Source organism: Aythya fuligula, chromosome 1 (assembly GCF_009819795.1).
Source record: "Aythya fuligula isolate bAytFul2 chromosome 1, bAytFul2.pri, whole genome shotgun sequence".
Lineage (NCBI taxonomy): Eukaryota > Metazoa > Chordata > Aves > Anseriformes > Anatidae > Aythya > Aythya fuligula.
In genome coordinates, this window is record NC_045559.1 from 199,909,635 (window position 1) to 199,927,139 (window position 17,505).

The 17,505-nt window shown below is 36.4% G+C and overlaps 1 protein-coding gene across 8 annotated transcripts in view; it reads right to left on the bottom strand.

The window, feature by feature from the left end:
- DLG2 (discs large MAGUK scaffold protein 2) overlaps positions 1-17,505 on the bottom strand; it is an 883,769-nt gene that overhangs the window by 210,415 nt on the left and 655,849 nt on the right. For all 8 annotated transcript variants that reach the window (XM_032198439.1, XM_032198448.1, XM_032198456.1 and 5 more), the window contains one exon: positions 14,872-15,028. In XM_032198439.1, the coding sequence (XP_032054330.1) occupies positions 14,872-15,028 (157 nt within the window). The remainder of the gene's footprint in view (positions 1-14,871; positions 15,029-17,505) is intronic.

Sequence of the window (17,505 nt, forward strand, 5' to 3'; positions counted from 1 at the left end):
TAGATTGTGTACAGGGAAGTGAAAATCTTTACTTAAAAGTAATGGACTAATGGACCTGAAAAGAAATTCTGAGCAAATATAAGATTAAAGACTTCCTAATTTGTCTAACACAAGAGTTCTCAGTTGTCCTGTCTTCTGGTTTGAAAGCAACAGCTGCAGAAATGCCTTATGGAAGCTTCCAAAAAAATAAATAAATAAATAAATAAAATGAGCCAAAGGTTCAAATACTTATATCACAGTTCTATATGTGAACCTCAAGTTCAGTGGAAGGCAAGACTAACATAAGACACCTGCAAAAAACTTGCTGACATTTAGTCTAGGAATATAGTATCATAAATGGCAATAGTTAAGTGCATTCTAAAATAAATAGATAGATAAATAAATAAATAAATAAACAGAGTTCTTAGCATCACAAAATCTAATATATTGTAATACCTGATAGTGATAATACCTAAAGGTGAATATAGTGTCAATTAGGACTTAGTTTAAAACCACAGTGGAGAATACAAACTTCTCAAAAGGAGAAGTGATGTATACTACTGCTGTGGAAGCAAAGGGTTTTGTGCCCTACATTTACTCTGTGGTGATACTACGATCCTTAATACTGGGCAAAGGCCTACCAGCACTATTCATTAACTCAGGGCTTTAGTCACAGCTTTAGTGTCTCTGGAGGCCTGAAGAAAATTCTGTCATTTAGGCAGCACAGTGCCTATACCAGGCCATAAAAGAAACTCAGCCTGGATTCAGTGTTTCTGTAGAAGACAATTTTGAAACCAAGTCACCTTTCCTTCAAAGCTTGGCCTTTATCTCCTTTTTTTTTTGTTTTGTTTTGGTTTGGTTTGGTTTGGTTGTTTTGGTTTGGTTTGTTTCCCTCAGTATCTGGAGTCCTTGAGAGACTCCTGAGAAAGAAGCAATAGGATGAAGAAAACAGAATTAAGAAAAACTTAAAGAAACATTCCTGAATTCCCAAGTGCTTGAGCTGGGGAGAAGCATATGAATGATGTCACCTGGTCAGTTTTACAAGGTGAAAAAAAGAAATTAGAAATCAGTTTATTTAGGCTTAAACTTGAAGACAGTAGACTTCAGAACACAAGCCTCTCTTAATCAAAATATGAAAACACCATGGTGATCTATAAAAGTTGTATTAACAGAACATCAAGCATTAAAAAGCATTAATAAATCATAGTAATATCTCTGTAGATAAAATGAAAGAATGTAGGAAAGAGAAACAAAGCACATGCTTATTGCTCTTCCTCTGCAGAACAATAGTCCTATCTATAGTTGACGTAATAACTAAAAACCCAACAAAGCACTAAGAGTAAAAATATATAAAAAAAATGTTGAACAGGTGAGTGACCTAACTACACTGCATTGCCAAAACATTGATCTCCCTCTTGTAGGTGCATAGCTGCAGAAAAAAATCAAACGTTTTTTTCCAAATAGACAGGTGTGAGTCTGTTTAACTGTTGTATTGTTCAATAATGCCTGTGACAGGTTCTTCCTACAGAATAATAGATGTTAAAGTTAGAAAGGACTTTCCTATCACCTAGTCGGACTTGCTAGAGAATGAGAAGAGTAAATGCTAACTCAGTTTCTGCCCTGAAAAGTATAATTTCCCAATATTTAAAAACAAATATAATCAAGTCCCAGAACTTCTAATTGAAAAAGATCATATTCGTGTAAAAACATTACTTCTGGATGAATGATGCCATTAATTTACATATTTTAATCAAATTCTTACCCTCAGGCCAAAATGAACAAGAGTTTTCATCAGGGTAAAACAAATATTCCGTTTTGCCTCTTCCTCCAAAGCAGTATCTTAATTATTACAATTGAGTATGGGGATATGTTTGTCTGAAATGATTTAATTTCAATTTTTAAAATATATTTAAATTGCTGCTTTCAATTAAATTAATGTTGTTTTTGTCAAGAATAATCAGTAAATAAAACAAAAATACCAGAAAAATGTCAAGTGTGTGTAGGAAATTTTAATGCATATTCAAAGGTCTTTTTTTCTTTTCTCTATTAAATGTGCTAGCTTCCTTTAAGAAGCATTATACAATAAGCAAAGTAGTGCTTTGTTGTTTTGAGCTTGACTGCACAATCCCGATGTCCTAGCTTAGAATGAAGTTGACTGCACAATTTCCAGTGCCTAACGCCTAAATGAATTTGACATAATGGAAATAAGAAGAGCCTCCAGCTTATACAAATGTCTGTCTCTCCTGCATGCTGTGACAAAAAAGTGGTTAAAATGCTTCCAAGCAAAGAGAAGTTCTGCACTGAAAGATTATAATTTAAAACTACAGACAAAATTAAACTGATCTGGAGAAAAAAAAATGCAACTATAGTTCATAGGAATTATAGTAATTGTCCTTGCATTCATTGACTCAGACAAAAGCACTATTTACTTCATTAAATGCTAAATCATATTCTAAATGAAAGATTGCATATATTTCTTGTATAGATCACATTATTCTAAAACTGGCTACATTCCCTTAAAATATCTGAGTAGGCCATATTAGCACAAAATGATTCAATTCTGAACAGTGTCATTTTATGACTTACTCCAGTCTGGCTGTCTTCTCCTGTTACATTAACTTGAGCATGACCCACATGTAGGTCATTCAAATACAGCAAAGTCCAGCAGAATATCTGTTTTGACATTTATTTACTTAAACTGCCTTATTTTATCTTTGTACAGTGATTAAATGAACGCCTGGCATCTTTTGATGAATTAGAAAGGAAAGGAAAAACACACCCCTTCTCTAGTGAGGAAAACATAAAGGAGTTCTTTTCATTTCTGCTTTGAACTGTCAGTACCTGCTTTTATAGAGTAAGGCAAATAGCAAAATAGCAAATAAAAGCACCTTTTTACCATGGAATACTACAGAAGATTTTTACTTTTTTTTTTTTTTTTTTTTTTTTTTTTTTTTTTTTGAATTGTGGCTGAATTCTTTTATTTTTTAACCTATAAAATAAGAGTTTTTGTCATCTGAAAGAGTAAACGGAATTCTGAATATGAACAACTCTTACAGCCAGAATTCTCACTGACTGCACTGAGGTAATACAAAGAACCTTATTCACTTGCCTTGACTTTGCTCATTGACTTAGGCATTCTCAAGGTCATTAACAAAAGATGAAAGGAAAGCTGAGCCATGTTCTCCAGCAGTCCTGACTAGTCATTGGAAACAGAATACACAGCATCACCCCTTAGGTTATGGAAGCACGGTCTTCCAGCAAGATGGGGAACATTGTAAAAAACACGCATTAGGGGTGACCTGCTCTGAACATGACTGGGGAAGATTTTCCTCATGAGGAGGTGGCATAATCATGCTATGCAATGGCCCACAGCACTCAGACAACAGATATAATCCAGCGAAAATTACAAGAATTCAAAGAAACTCATGCATGTTGCCAAAGTACAGTCCTTCACTGAGCATCGACCTGTCACCTCCTTGCTACACGAAGCCTCCAGCAGGAGGCTGAGGCCCGCTCAGCACCAAGGACAGCTCCCGGGCGCTGGGACAGCCTAGCTCTTGCTTTGCTTGACAGGAAGACTCTTAGAAATAGAAAGAACAGAGAAATGCACATGTGGAAAAGAGTTTTCACTGCCTAGCCTACCTTGTTTTAAATATTCAGACACACTTTATTGCTCTTCTCTCACTTTTCTTGCTTCTTTTTCCATGCCTTTATTTTATTCCTACCAGTTAAAACTGCTTAGCTTGGACATGCTATTACGGTGGTTACCTTATCCTCGACTCCACTGAAAACACAATACCATGTTCTCCTTCTCTCTTTTTATGGAATGTTTTCTCTTCTCTCTTTCAGTGACCTTGTCAATTCTCCTTGTCTTTCTACCTTAGAAATATGACTTCTGCCTCTAGTATGCTGGTCTTCATGCTCTGATGAGCTGGGCATTCTAGAGGCAAATTCTTCTCTGTCTGGAAAACAAGAAATGCTGTGGGGGTACAAGCTGCATCATTTAGTATGCCTTTTCCTGCCAGCAAGTTTAAGGCAAGAGATAAACCTGCTGAAAGAGGTATCAAAGCACTACATCTTTAAAGCAGGAATAAATATCGTGTTACTGAAGTGGTGTCTTGCACACACTGCCTTTTACCATAGGAACCAACCAGCTTTATGATTCACCAGACCACATGAATCATTCCAAACAGTACCTGTTATGTTTATAACCATAGTCAAAGACTTATATTTTTAACCCAAACTGTAAATTTTAAATTTGTAATTTAAACGAAACAGAATTTTTCCTTATAGAAGTGCTTTCCATGTGATTGTAGTATTTGTGAATGATGCCAGATTGGCAAACTTTTAAATCAAAGTAATTGCACTGAAACAATTCACTACAGTGATAGCTTAAGAGCCATTTCCTCTTGTTTCCATTAGAATTCCTTAAAACTTGTTTAAACTGGGTTTGAAATAAATTATGGCTTTGGAAAAGGACACATAGACTTACAGGAGCCTGAAAGAATATTAAACTTACTTCACTCAGGTCATTAAATAGCTACCAGCTAGTTCCATTACTGACCTGAACCAATGTGATCCTGCAACTACAAGTTGATCAATGGTATTTTATCTCATTGCTAAATGGTAAAGTCTAAGCAGAGGTACACACGTAGTCTTTTTGTATTCATACAACTGTTGTTAATGGTGAAAATTTTCATATATATATACCATGCTGGTTAATAGTGCAGACTACTATTTATTAACTAATTTTTAAATAAATATACATATTTTCCATTTATTTCATATATAAAATATTCATCAGTCTTAATAAGTAGGAATATTCATTAAGTTAAAATGCTCATTACCACATCTTAAATTTAAACCTAGTAGCTGTTTTATTTACTTTCCCTCCTTCCTCCACTCAAATACCACCACATACTTTCATGGATCTTACTATAATGTAATCTCCTCACCAAAGTCTGTCTTCATATATTCACTCTCCTTTACAGTTAGTACTATCTTCCTACTCTAAACTGATAAAATACCAGATTGTCCCTCCTCCCACCTACAGCTTTTACTTTACACATGACTGCTACTTTCATTCATTTTCTTGGCTTTCTGAATTAATCCTCTTTCTCCCCAATTCTGTTTTCAGCAGTTGGGTTTCTGTCTCCTACTCTCATCCTGGGTCACATAGGCATTCCCCTGCTGATAGCAGTCATAGATCTTGGCTTCCACACAGTCCTAAAAGGAATTTTTCCTACCAAAATATGCATATAGCTAAATTATCATTGATTATTTTTTCTCATAATGTTGTAGTGTTCTTGTTTCTCATTTGAATTTCAAACAATGATATAAATGGAACTAATTACTGCAATTCTCCTGTTTCTGAAATGAAGTAAAGGTTTCCATTTTACTAAGTGTCTTGTAACTCAAAGATGATAAGAACAATCATTCCAGCTGAAGCCAATATGTAAAAGTTGCTCAGGTACTGGAATAAAAAAGTAAATCAATATTAGAGGCTGCTTAAAGACAGTAGGACATTGGTAACTTGTCTGACTCCAAGCAGTGAGTTAGTGGCAAATTTGAAAACTGAAATCCTTGCCCTATTCTCCGCTTGACAGGCTTTCCATATTTCCATGTTCATAGGCTATGGTAACACGGGCTGTAAGATGCGGGATGACATCTTGTGTCTTGTGTCACAACAAATCTATACTGAGTATGAGGCAATATTTGAATGGTTCAGAGGTAGCTTGTCTAACTGGAATGTTTGGCTGTAGGTGAAGTGTTCAGCTCTAAATGAATTGTTCAGTGCTCAGTTGTTAAGTTCAGACTTTTTTTTTTTTTTTTTTTTTTTTTTTTTAATATTAAAACTGCCTGAATCACAATGTTCATATTTATTTGTGGCTCTACAGAGTAGAATTATGTGACACAGGCTCTTTGAATAGATGATGAGCAGTAGTCTCAAATATAGAGTAGATTTTTAAAAACCTATGGAAAGGAAGTGGCTCTTGTATTCTTCTGTAGTTTTTCTTTTGTTTGTTTGTTTGTTTTTTAAGGATCCCCAAGATCTTCTCCAATAAATTACTGAAGATATCCCTCAAATACCTTACTTAATACTTAATGGATGGCCAATTTCTATTATTACGTGTCTCATTTTTTTAAATCACTCAAGAACACAAAAGCTACAGGGCAACAGAGCAGAATGATGCCTGGAGTCTAGTTTGTTTAAGCACAAGACACAAGTCCAGTCTGGGGAAAAATCTCTGAAAGAATAACACTCAGGGATGTAGTCATTTTGTCCAGAAGTAGTAGTTTTGGCTTTCAAATTTCTATTTTTATCTTCCCTTCATTATGAAGGTGACATTAAGGCTACGCAGAAGGCTATATAGCTCAACCCAAATCCTCAATACATCAAACGTGACATAATTCTGTTAGACAATCTTGAAACAATTTTTTCTAATTTAGAGTCCTTGAAGTGAATGTGAACTCCTCTTTAAAGAATTAGGAGCTGAAGAGCAAGCAGTCTGGCATCAGATCATTCCTACTCATTGAGACAATTACAAAATTAATGTTTTAGAGGCAACTGATGATTTCATCACAGCAAAAATACACGGGCTCTGGTCTAGGCCAATTTGCTAGCTTTGCATGACACAACTGACAGGTCTGATAGCTAACACTGCTTGGAAAAAAGAGACATATCTTATTCATGAGAATTGTTAATAGTATTTATCAGGTTCTAATCATGTGCTTGGCAATATCAAAGACTTAAGTAAGCAGTTACTGCATCAAGGAAACTGCAATATAAACTATATATTACAGAAAGGTAGTGGGAGGAAGAGGGAGAAAGGAGAGGGAGAAAGGAAACAGAAGGGAGAGAGAGAGAGGAAAAAAAAAAAAAAAAGAGAGAAATCAATCAGGAAGACAGATTTCTAGATTAATAAAAGACAAAAAGGTATCTCTACAGTCACCTAATGCAGATACTAGTCTAGCATACAGGTGGTAAGTTTTTCCCCAGAAGCTCTATTAAGATTGTATTTTAGAAAGCCATCTATTTTATTTTGAAGTCCCAAAGTGACAAGTCTACTACCTTCTATGGCAATATAATCCAGTCACCCTGACTACAAAACAAGCGCATCATGTTTTGAAGTTGAATATGTCTAAGTTCAACTTAGCCAGCCATCAGATCATATATATTTATCAACATCAGTAAAAACAGTCTGTTACCAGCTTTCTTATCCAAGGGTAAGTATTTGCAGATGATGTTTTTTACATAGACACAGTTCATACTTCATTGAAGTGAATTTTCATGGTCAAGGAGAATGCTAGATTTTTCCTGACATGGAAATTAAACTCCAAGGCATTTTGTTAATTGATGATGATGATGATGCCACCTCTTTAAATGTATAAAATAGAAGATTCTCAAAAGCACAGATTTGCAGTAGCACCCAGCTTTTGTTTATTAGGTGTCCAGTTGCCTTCTGTACCTCTAAAAATCTCTTGTACAGAAATTTTGTAATGGTGATTCAGTGTTGTCATGTGAAATGTTTTTGATTTATCATGATGACAGCAAATACTGGACATATATCTGAAGATAATAAACACATTGTAAAAGGTGAATTTGAGATCATTTACAAGGTTGGGATGCAGTGCACCCAGATGACTTCATGTAAACATAAACAGGTGGAGGACTCTTAGAGACCTACTACCATTTCTGAATCATCCTCGAATTTCATAACTTTCTAAAAACTTTTCATCAAAAACTTTACATCATCTTCAACACCACAGGAAAGTAAGCACCCTAAAGATATGCCTCTGCAGGCAAGTGCTATATGGCAAAGGGAGTACCCCTCATAATCCTAACACTATTACACAAAAGTGACTGATGCTCCATGGAGAAAGGATTCCGCCGTGCCCCATAGCAATCTCCATCATAAAGCCTGTTTTGTGATTGGGCCGAGTGGAGATGATTCAAACATTTTCCAAGCCAGTCGCAATTTTGAAAAAAAAAATAAATCTGAGAAGCAAAACTAGTATTTGACTTTTTTTTTCTTTTCTTTTCTTTTCTTTTTTTTTTTTTTTTTTTTTTTTTTGTAGTTTGTAACTAGGTAGCAAAATGCCCTCTTTGCCATAAGTAGTTTTACTGCTTTTACCATGAGCAAAAAGCCATTTTAAATTAGAAAGCTGAAGTAAGGGAAGTCAATCGGAAGGTCAATTCCAACTGCAGCAAAATGGAGCATAAATATTGCTATAAATAGGAACAGAGCTCTAATGGTCTATCTTGATCTATATGCACATACTTTGGAGTAGAAATTGCAGAACATTATTCTTTCTAAAGTGTATTTTATTTTTGCTACAGATGTGTGTGAGAAGGTGGGTAGGAGTTGTGTGGGAGGAACCAAGTAGAAAGAAAAGCTCATAAGGAAAAGCAAATCTCTCACATAAAATGACAGCAGGACAATGCACAGACAGAAGATAAAATCTGATCAATATAAGAGATGACCTTCCCTCTACAAGGAAAAACCTTGTATAAAAGACCAAAGGCAATACAGAATTGAGATGCTGAAATACCAGTTTTGCAAACTAACCATATATTATGCTATCAACCAGATGAGAAGGTGACAGAAATCCCTGCAGAATATCTCTGGTAACCCTTTCCCCAGTACGTAGCTATTTGATTCTCAGGAAGTATCAGGGGATAACAGATACCATCTTTCCCCATATATGAATACTTCATGATGAACGCTATGCTAGATCAAGATGAAAATCACACAGAATTTGTCTGATTTTGTTCATCTGCCTCAGGTGAGATACCAGTGAAAATGGAAGCATTAGGAGAGTACTACCTGCATCTTCACAGTGCAGCCTGTTCTTTTTCTACTCTTTTTCACACCCTTATTAAGCAATTATTCTACACGAAACATATTTTATCTCCTTAATGTAATTGGCAGGATGTGTTGCTTGGGAGCAGCAGTCTTTCTCCAGAGCAAGCAGTCTCTTCTTTCTCTTGACTACTTTCAGGATAGCAGCCACACTTAATCCTGCCACTGTGAGACACATAGTACTAAAGCATTTCCGTAGGAGAATAAAATAAAACTGATACTGTTTTTATGGCACACATTTTATTTTGCGTTTCTTTGTGATGAATCAAACACAGTATTAGGTGAAAAATCTAACATGTATTGTAAAGGCAAATACGTGAAATGTGAAATTCAGTTTAAGATGCCTAAATATAGACATGCACATACAGGATAGGTGTTTGAGCTTATAGTCAATGGATATCCAATCAATACAGGCAATAAGGACTACAGAGCAATTCAACTTGCTCTAGACACCTCCTAGTTGGCCAGCTGAATCAGTCTCTAGTCTTTATTGATTTTAATGGGGAATACACACCCAGAAAGCATGTCTATCTTTAAGTATCTTAATCTGAAATTTAGTCTTTCCCAACAACACAAAATTCAATCATTTCAATAGTTAAGACTTCTTGTTACCTCCCTGTGGCTATTAATTCACTTAAATTCTTTCATTTACACACATACTTAACTTGATGTAGTCTGGTAGAAAAATCATAAAAGCGTTTGAAAAAATCTGAGAAAAGAAATTCAAGGAGCATTGAGTTCTAATTAATTGTGTGTAAATTGTGTGTCAAGCCTTGAAATGGTAAATCTTAATTCTGCTTCTGAATTTGCGAGGGTAAACTAACTCTCTGCTCTGTAGAGGTATATACAGAGAATCTTGCCAGACTGGTACTGAAAATGCTTTTGAAGAACACAGGATAAGACACCTAAATCAAGTAGTTATGTTTTATGGTAATTTGATATGAGATTGTAAAGCAAAATCGTTATGTTAATAAATAAATATATATTTTAATAGGACTGTATTTCTCCCCTATATCTCTCAGTATTTCCCCTAAAGCTTAAAATGTATTCAAAATTTACAATGCATGTACATCTTCTCTAAAATTTTAAGATTTGTACTGTTTTCTGTCAGTTAGGATACATATACAAGGTGTGGGCATCATGTTCATGGCTCTTTGAAATCATTTGTGCTCATCAAACTGATTTTCACTAAACAACACATTTCTATTTTAATAGACAAAATATCCTTTAGTGTTGGAATTGGGATTTCAATTTTCAAGAGTGGCATCAAGGAAAAATACATTTTATTTATACTAGAGACCTTGTTTTCATAACAGATGGAGAACTTAGTCTTGGCCCAGACTGCCTGCCTTAATTTAAAGAAATCAGTTAACATAATGGCATCCCATTTCCACTGCTATAAAATGGAAATAATACTTCCATTGGTACTTTTAGCTGTTCTGTTTGGGTTGTACACTTCTGATTGAAAAGCTAATCTGTGTGTAGGCAGAACCTAGCAAATCAGTTCTTTATCCCAATTAGTATTCAAGATGCTATTTGGTAACATTTTATTTTACTCAATAGCAGGACAACCCTAGTGGGAGGGACATACTCTGTCATACTGGTGAACCATGCTGATGTATGCATTACCACATTTTTAAAGGCATTTGGAAGTCAAAAAGAACATGATTAGTTTGGTAAGAACTCACAAGAATATAATGAATTATAGCAAGAAGTAACCAGCATTTAAAACACCACTTTTTAGAGGGGAAAAACAGCTTTTCATAAATGTAAATTTACAAATCACTTTTTGCTATTTGAAATGTTTGCAGTTTGAAAGAAAACATTTTCCATTATTCTTCAATTTGCCTTCAAGGTTTAGATATGACTAATTTTGTCTCTTTGCACAGAAGCATTTGGAATATCAGCCTGCTTTCTGAGATAAGTTTTAAACATTCCCAGTCAATTAACTGAAAAAAAATAAGAATATGGCTACCACTGGTTTTCCTAAGGTTTTAGCGTTACCGGTCAGATTTCTGTCATTATTGATCCTGTGATGCCACCTGGTGGCGTTTAAGAAAAATAAACTTAAATTTCACTCCTTGCCCATTATATGTCATAGCGCCCCTTGGAGGATGTTTGGACTCTGACACATAGCTCCTCTGTCACGTAACAGTGAGAAGGCAGAAAATCACAGAATCACAGAATTTCTAAGTTGGAAGAGACCTCAAGATCATCGAGTCCAACCTCTGACCTAATGCTAACAGTCCCCACTAAACCATATCCCTAAGCTCTACATCTAAACGTCTTTTAAAGACTTCCAGGGATGGTGACTCCACCACTTCCCTGGGCAGCCTGTTCCAGTGTCTAACAACCCTTTCGGTAAAGAAGTTCTTCCTAACATCCAACCTAAAACTCCCCTGGCGCAACTTAAGCCCATTCCCCTTCGTCCTGTCACCAGGCACGTGGGAGAATAGACCAACCCCCACCTCGCTACAGCCTCCTTTAAGGTACCTGTAAAGAGCAATAAGGTCGCCCCTGAGCCTCCTCTTCTCCAGGTTGAACAAGCCCAGCTCCCTCAGCCGCTCCTCATAGGACTTGTTCTCCAGGCCCCTCACCAGCTTCGTCGCCCTTCTCTGCACCCGCTCAAGCACCTCAATGTCCTTCTTGTAGCAAGGGGCCCAAAACTGAACACAGTACTTGAGGTGCGGCCTCACCAGAACCGAGTACAGGGGGACGATCACCTCCCTAGCCCTGCTGGCCACACTGTTTCTGATACAAGCCAGGATGCCGTTGGCCTTCTTGGCCACCTGAGCACACAGAGAAGTTATGGCTTTATGGCGTCAGGCTTTACAGGCTGTCTCTGGGACTACGTATGCATCCAGTGAATCACCCAAAGACAGTGCATATTTCTATCTTCGTGGGGACTAACTCACTAACTCATGGATTTGCAGTCTATTTAAGGTATATTTATAGGTACCCAACTGAAGGTGAGTATACACATCTCTCAACTAGTCAACATTTTGCCATAATTACAGCACAAGCACGAATTATGAAAGTGCTGTGAATCTCCTCTTCTACATTGGAGAAGGTGGCTTTGAAAACTAAAGCACCTTGACCAAGGTCATGGAAAAACAACAGAAAAATCGGGAATTCATTCTAGGTCTCCAAAGTTTAAATCACTTATGTTGCTTCCTATCTGGAAGAAATTTAACAAACCCTGAGCTAATTTGATATACTAGTTTGGTGTGCATTTGTCATGGTTTAACCCATGGCATTATTGGTTCTTGATAAATCAGATTTATCGTGTTTTGAGAAACAAGTGGGTAAACTGTAGCGAAACAAGTAGGGCAACAGTAGGGAAGTAAGTGTTTCTGAGGGATGAGACAAGTAAGCATAGACAGAGAGAAACAGACCTATTCTGTGCAGCTTGATAAAATTAAGGTGTCCAGGACCCTTCACCAGACAATGGTCTAAGATTAATCAGCTCTAAAATTAGCCTGTGCATGACATTTGTTTTGTTTGAGCATGGGAGAAATTGATTCATAATAGTTATTTGTGACTTTAATAAGTCAGCAGTGCCTGTCTTAGTGATTGCCTGGGGGAATATATGCAGTCTAATTTAGTAATAATTCCATCCCTCTCTGTTCAATGAACAAACAAACTACTCTTGCATGACAAGTAAATGCTGCAGCAACACTGGTAAGTTTAATTAGAACTTATGAAAACATTGCTGTGAAATTGACAAAAAGTGGAATTAAAAATTCAACTTTGGCAGTATCCCACAGTGCTAAATATATGCCTGCTGAAAAATAAAAGAAAATGGACTTTTAAAGTTGTATGTGAGCTGCTGGATTTCTGAATATAATGTACTGTGAAGGCTCCAATCTCATAGTACTCTTTTATTCAGCCTTCCTGTACAGCATCTAGCCAAAGAAAAATACATGAAATAAGTGTCCTAAAGAAATTGTCACTTCTATTCCTCATGCTCCTTGTCTGTATTCTTGTTAGCACAGGCATTTGCTTTCCTTATCTCTCCATGCTGATAACTTTGTAAGATTCTATTGTGGCTTTCTTGCAGTTCCCTACGAACTTACTTATTTAGGAATCTCTTCAAGGCACATAAACGACTTCTACTTGTCCTTACTCTTAAACTATTTGCAAGGAGCAGACCAAAATAAAAGACAGAGTTATGATCCTGTCCTGGTTTCGTCTAGTTTACAGTTAATCTTTTCATAGTGGCTGGTATGCACCATGTTTTGGATTTGAGAGAAAAATAATGCTAATAATGCACCAATGTTTAGTTGTTGCAGAGCAGTGCTTGCACAGAGCCAAGGACTTTCATATTCTGTTGCTGCCCTAACAGTGAGGTACCTGGGTGTGCACAAGGAGCTGGGAGGGGACATAGCCAGGAGCTGACCCAGACTGACCAAAGGGATGTCCCATATCGTGTGGTGTTATGCTGAAAAATTAAACTTGGATTTTGGCCATGTGCAGGGGGACCACTGCTCAGGGACTGGCTGGGCATTGGTCAGTGGGTAGTAAGCAATTACATTGTGCATTACTTTTATATATATGTATTTTTTTATTGTCATTATTATTTTCCTTTCTGTTTCTATTCTATTAAACTCTTTCTACCTCAACCTGTAAGTTTTTACTTTTTTTTTTTCTTGTGATTCTCTTCCCCATCCCACTCAGGGCATGGTGGGAGTGAGTGAATGGCTGTGTGGTGCTGAGCTGCCTGCTGGGTTAAACACGAATGGATCCCCACAATTTCAGGTTACTGTATCCCTTCAGTGTTAGCTCACCAGATTTGCCATGATTTTACAAAGAAGCAGCAGGCACTTTTTTACACCTAAACTTCAACGTGCAGAAGGTAAATTCACTATTCATAGAACACGCCAGAGGTCAAGACATGCCTGAGCAATGTAGGAAAGGCAGTTCCAGCTCCCCCTTGAAGGGAGTCACACACTGACCAGGAACCTGCCATATAACCATGCCACAAACCATACAGTCCATAGCCATCTTCTTCCCCTGCCATTAACCCAAATGCAGCCATGGATACAAGATGCCAGGGACAGAAAGCACGACAGTGGGAATGAGTGTGACACTTCAGCTTCATGGACTGGTCACTTGTCTGGGATGAGTAATTCCTGGGCTTCAGTTCTTTGCCTTAAAGCTATTTATGTATTTTACATAAAACAGGCCCAAGTCTATCAATTTGTATAATGTTTTGATTTTGGTTTTGTTCTTGGTGTTGGTTTGTTGTTGTTGTTTGCTTGCTGTTTGTTTGTTTGTTTTTTCTGTAAGGCAGAATGATATGAATGGATGCTCTCAAGGCTTTTACTGCCCTTCAAAATCCTTTATGTTCAGATTGCTTCAATCAGATGTTCAATTACTTGAGAGAGCCTAAGACAGAGCCTAAATGCTGTTTTTTTAAATTGCATACTATCAACACATACATGAAAGAAAAATTTCATAGATGTTTTTGAGACTAAATAGGCAAAATATAACCTCAGGCTACAAAGCATCTTATCCTATAAGATTTGCAAATAAATTTCAGAGTGATCATCATATTCATTAGAGGCACAGAGATAATTAACATAACCTAGTTAATCTCATTGTATTGGGGCAGTTGCTAAGCAGTTTACTGCACACTAGATGGCACCCCCAGCCTGGATGATTTAATCCTACTATTTCTCCTCAAAGAAAAACTGAAGTTAGGAAGTATCTTCTGACTATGTAGTGCATTTTGGGCAAAATGGAACTGGATGATGGGCTAAACTAAGGAGTGCTGAGGTCCTCACTGTGGTGTTGCCATACTGTAGGTAATATTAAGCAGAGCAAATCTCATTGCAGCTAACACCCTGAACAAATGGTATATAAAGCAAGAGTAAATAAACAAAATACTCAGTGATGAACTGTTTTCAGCTTGGATTTCACACAATAGAAACCAAAAAGGCATTTTGAAGCCTTTGTGTGTCCTTTGCAGTACAGACAAAGAACAAGATTAAGCAATCTGTCAGCAAAACCCAACACAAATACTTACAGACAAAATTTGATCTCCTCTCTGCAGTTCTCCACTGAGATCAGCAGGCCCGCCTGCTAGGATGAAAGACACGAAAATGCCTTCCCCATCTTCTCCTCCCACAATGTTAAAACCAAGTCCTGTGGAACCCTTGTGCAGGATGATTTTTCGAGGCTCTCTGTACAGAAACAAAATAATAATGTTTATCCATTCAAAGATTTAGTGTGTAGTTATCTCAAGGCATCTTCAGCATACTATATTTTCCTTAAGAAACAATAGCTTGCTCCTACCTAACTAAACCGTTTAATAAATGATATAAATCTGTTAATTGGAGAATAACAACTAAGCAGCGACCTTTTTTTTTTTTTTTCCTCATGGCATTCAAACATCTCTATTAATTCCAGTTCACTGGAGTTATCCTCACCAGATCAAATAATAGATCCATTAACAGAAAAAACAAAACTCTGAAGATACCTTATAATCTCATTTATAGCAATACTGCATATACAAGTGCAATCAAACTTCAGATGGTACCTTTTTTTCTTAAAAGTTCTACATGAACAAATTAAAAAATAAAATATCTGGACAAGGCAATGACAAAAGGTTTTAATCTTGGCAGATTTGAAGCAAATAACATTTGCATGATCAATCTAATAGAGGAGAATCTTCCAAAAAACTCTGATTTGACATTATTAAGAACTTGCAATTGTAAAATCACACAGCAGCTTTATAAGTGCCCCAGACTGAGGTATATCAGCTTTTGTGTTACTTGTTTAAAAAGTTGTTCAGTAGGATGGAAATCAGTAAATAATAACAGCTACATCTCATATAGCACTTTCCATCTGTAAATTGAAAATATACCCCAAAGGATGCATAATAATATGAACTTTACTGACAGGAAAACTCAGGTCCAGAGAAAGGACTTTCCTAATCAATCAAGGTAGTGTATTTGAGAAGTGTGCCAGCTATTCCAGTTCTTGATTTCTATGTACCATGCATCAGATTTGTCTCTCCTTTGGACAAACAAGCACACAAGAATATATACATGCAGACACTATGTTTACTGGTACTTACATAATTCCAAATCCTTCTAACAATTTACTTTTCAGAAAATAAATAATAATAAATATAAATGACATTGTAATATGAATGTGTGTATCTGAAGCCCAGTCCTGCAAATACTCACATCCATTTATGTCTGTGATTCCTCACAGAGAAAGAAAATCTGCTTCTAATTTTCAGTTTTTACAAATAAAAGTTACTAGGTTACTAGCAAAGTGACAATTATAAACATGCATGTAAGAGACCTCAAGAGCTGTGCTCCCCAATACTTCCTGTTAAAAGATCCTATATTTCTTGTGTACTCTGTAATGGTTCTGTAGAATACTAATGGCTTTTTCATTTCTATTTTGTTTAAAAAAAAAATAAAAGAAAAGAAGGAAGAGAAAAAGAAGTGATGCATTAAGAGACAAGTCTTATTTGGTGTGCTTTAAGTTTTATGGCTGTATACACTGGAACTTTACCTTTACAAGATAATTCCAAAATCAGTAGGAATTCGTTAGCTTTGCCCAATGCTAATTCACAAGTATTATCCCAGGCTTGATCGTGATCTTTAAACAATATCTCAACTTTCTGATATCTAGGCTTAGTATTTTTGAAAGAAAAAATCAAGCAGTTTTGATAATATTTTAAAAAGAGATTGTAACCCTTTTTGAAAGTATTCTTCCTACTCTGTATGTGCCTCCATTTTATAACTTAACATTAACATACAGTCAGAAAAAAAAATAAAAAAATACAACTGTGAGAAAATGACATAGAGTATTGACATTGCATATTCTTTTGAACCAACCAAAAAATAAATAGATTTTTTTCCCTCTCTTTTGGATCATTTCTGTTGATTTGCCTTGTAGCAACACTTTTAGCACCTCCTTAGCTATGTGCAGATTAGACATAATGTAATCCAGATCTAAGAAGTCTAAATAGGTTTTTAATTAGGAAGGGTGGCCTGGGGGCTGGAACAGAACTAGGACAGCAGCTGGAAGCATGGATTCCTTCCCCACTTAGCCCATGTGCTGCTGAGTGAATTTGGCAAGTCATTTGTTCTTCCCTCTTCAATTTCTTCACCAACAAAAAGATATGGTGACACTTGTCATTCCTGAGTCCTACAGATGAAAAATAGTTTGTGAAAGCTAGCTACTGCCAGTATTATTTACCTGGATATTGAGGAAAAAGAGGCAGTAAAGTCAAACAAATATATATGCATGCTCTGCTGGTGAGAAATAAGACGAGTTCTCATTCAAAATGAAATTGAGTATTTTTACACATGACAGGCAACTTGGATCATAAAGTTGAGAGCTAGTGCTATGGGCAAAACTAGGTCAATACAACTAGGTATCTACTGAATGCTAAGCTGTGCAGCTCAACAAAAAGTTGGCCCAATTATTAATCCCTGCCTCTGATCAAGTCAGCAGATTTATGCCTAAAATGCTGTCAGTGCTGTTTTGTAATTTTGGCCTTTTGACAGCAAATTTCACATTCTGCTCTTGAATGATTATGTTCAGAGGAAGCTCAAACAATAATGGGGAAATGTCAGAAGACGTGATTAGAACACAATGATTTCAACTCCTGCTTTTTAGCCTTGTGAGGTAATTTTAG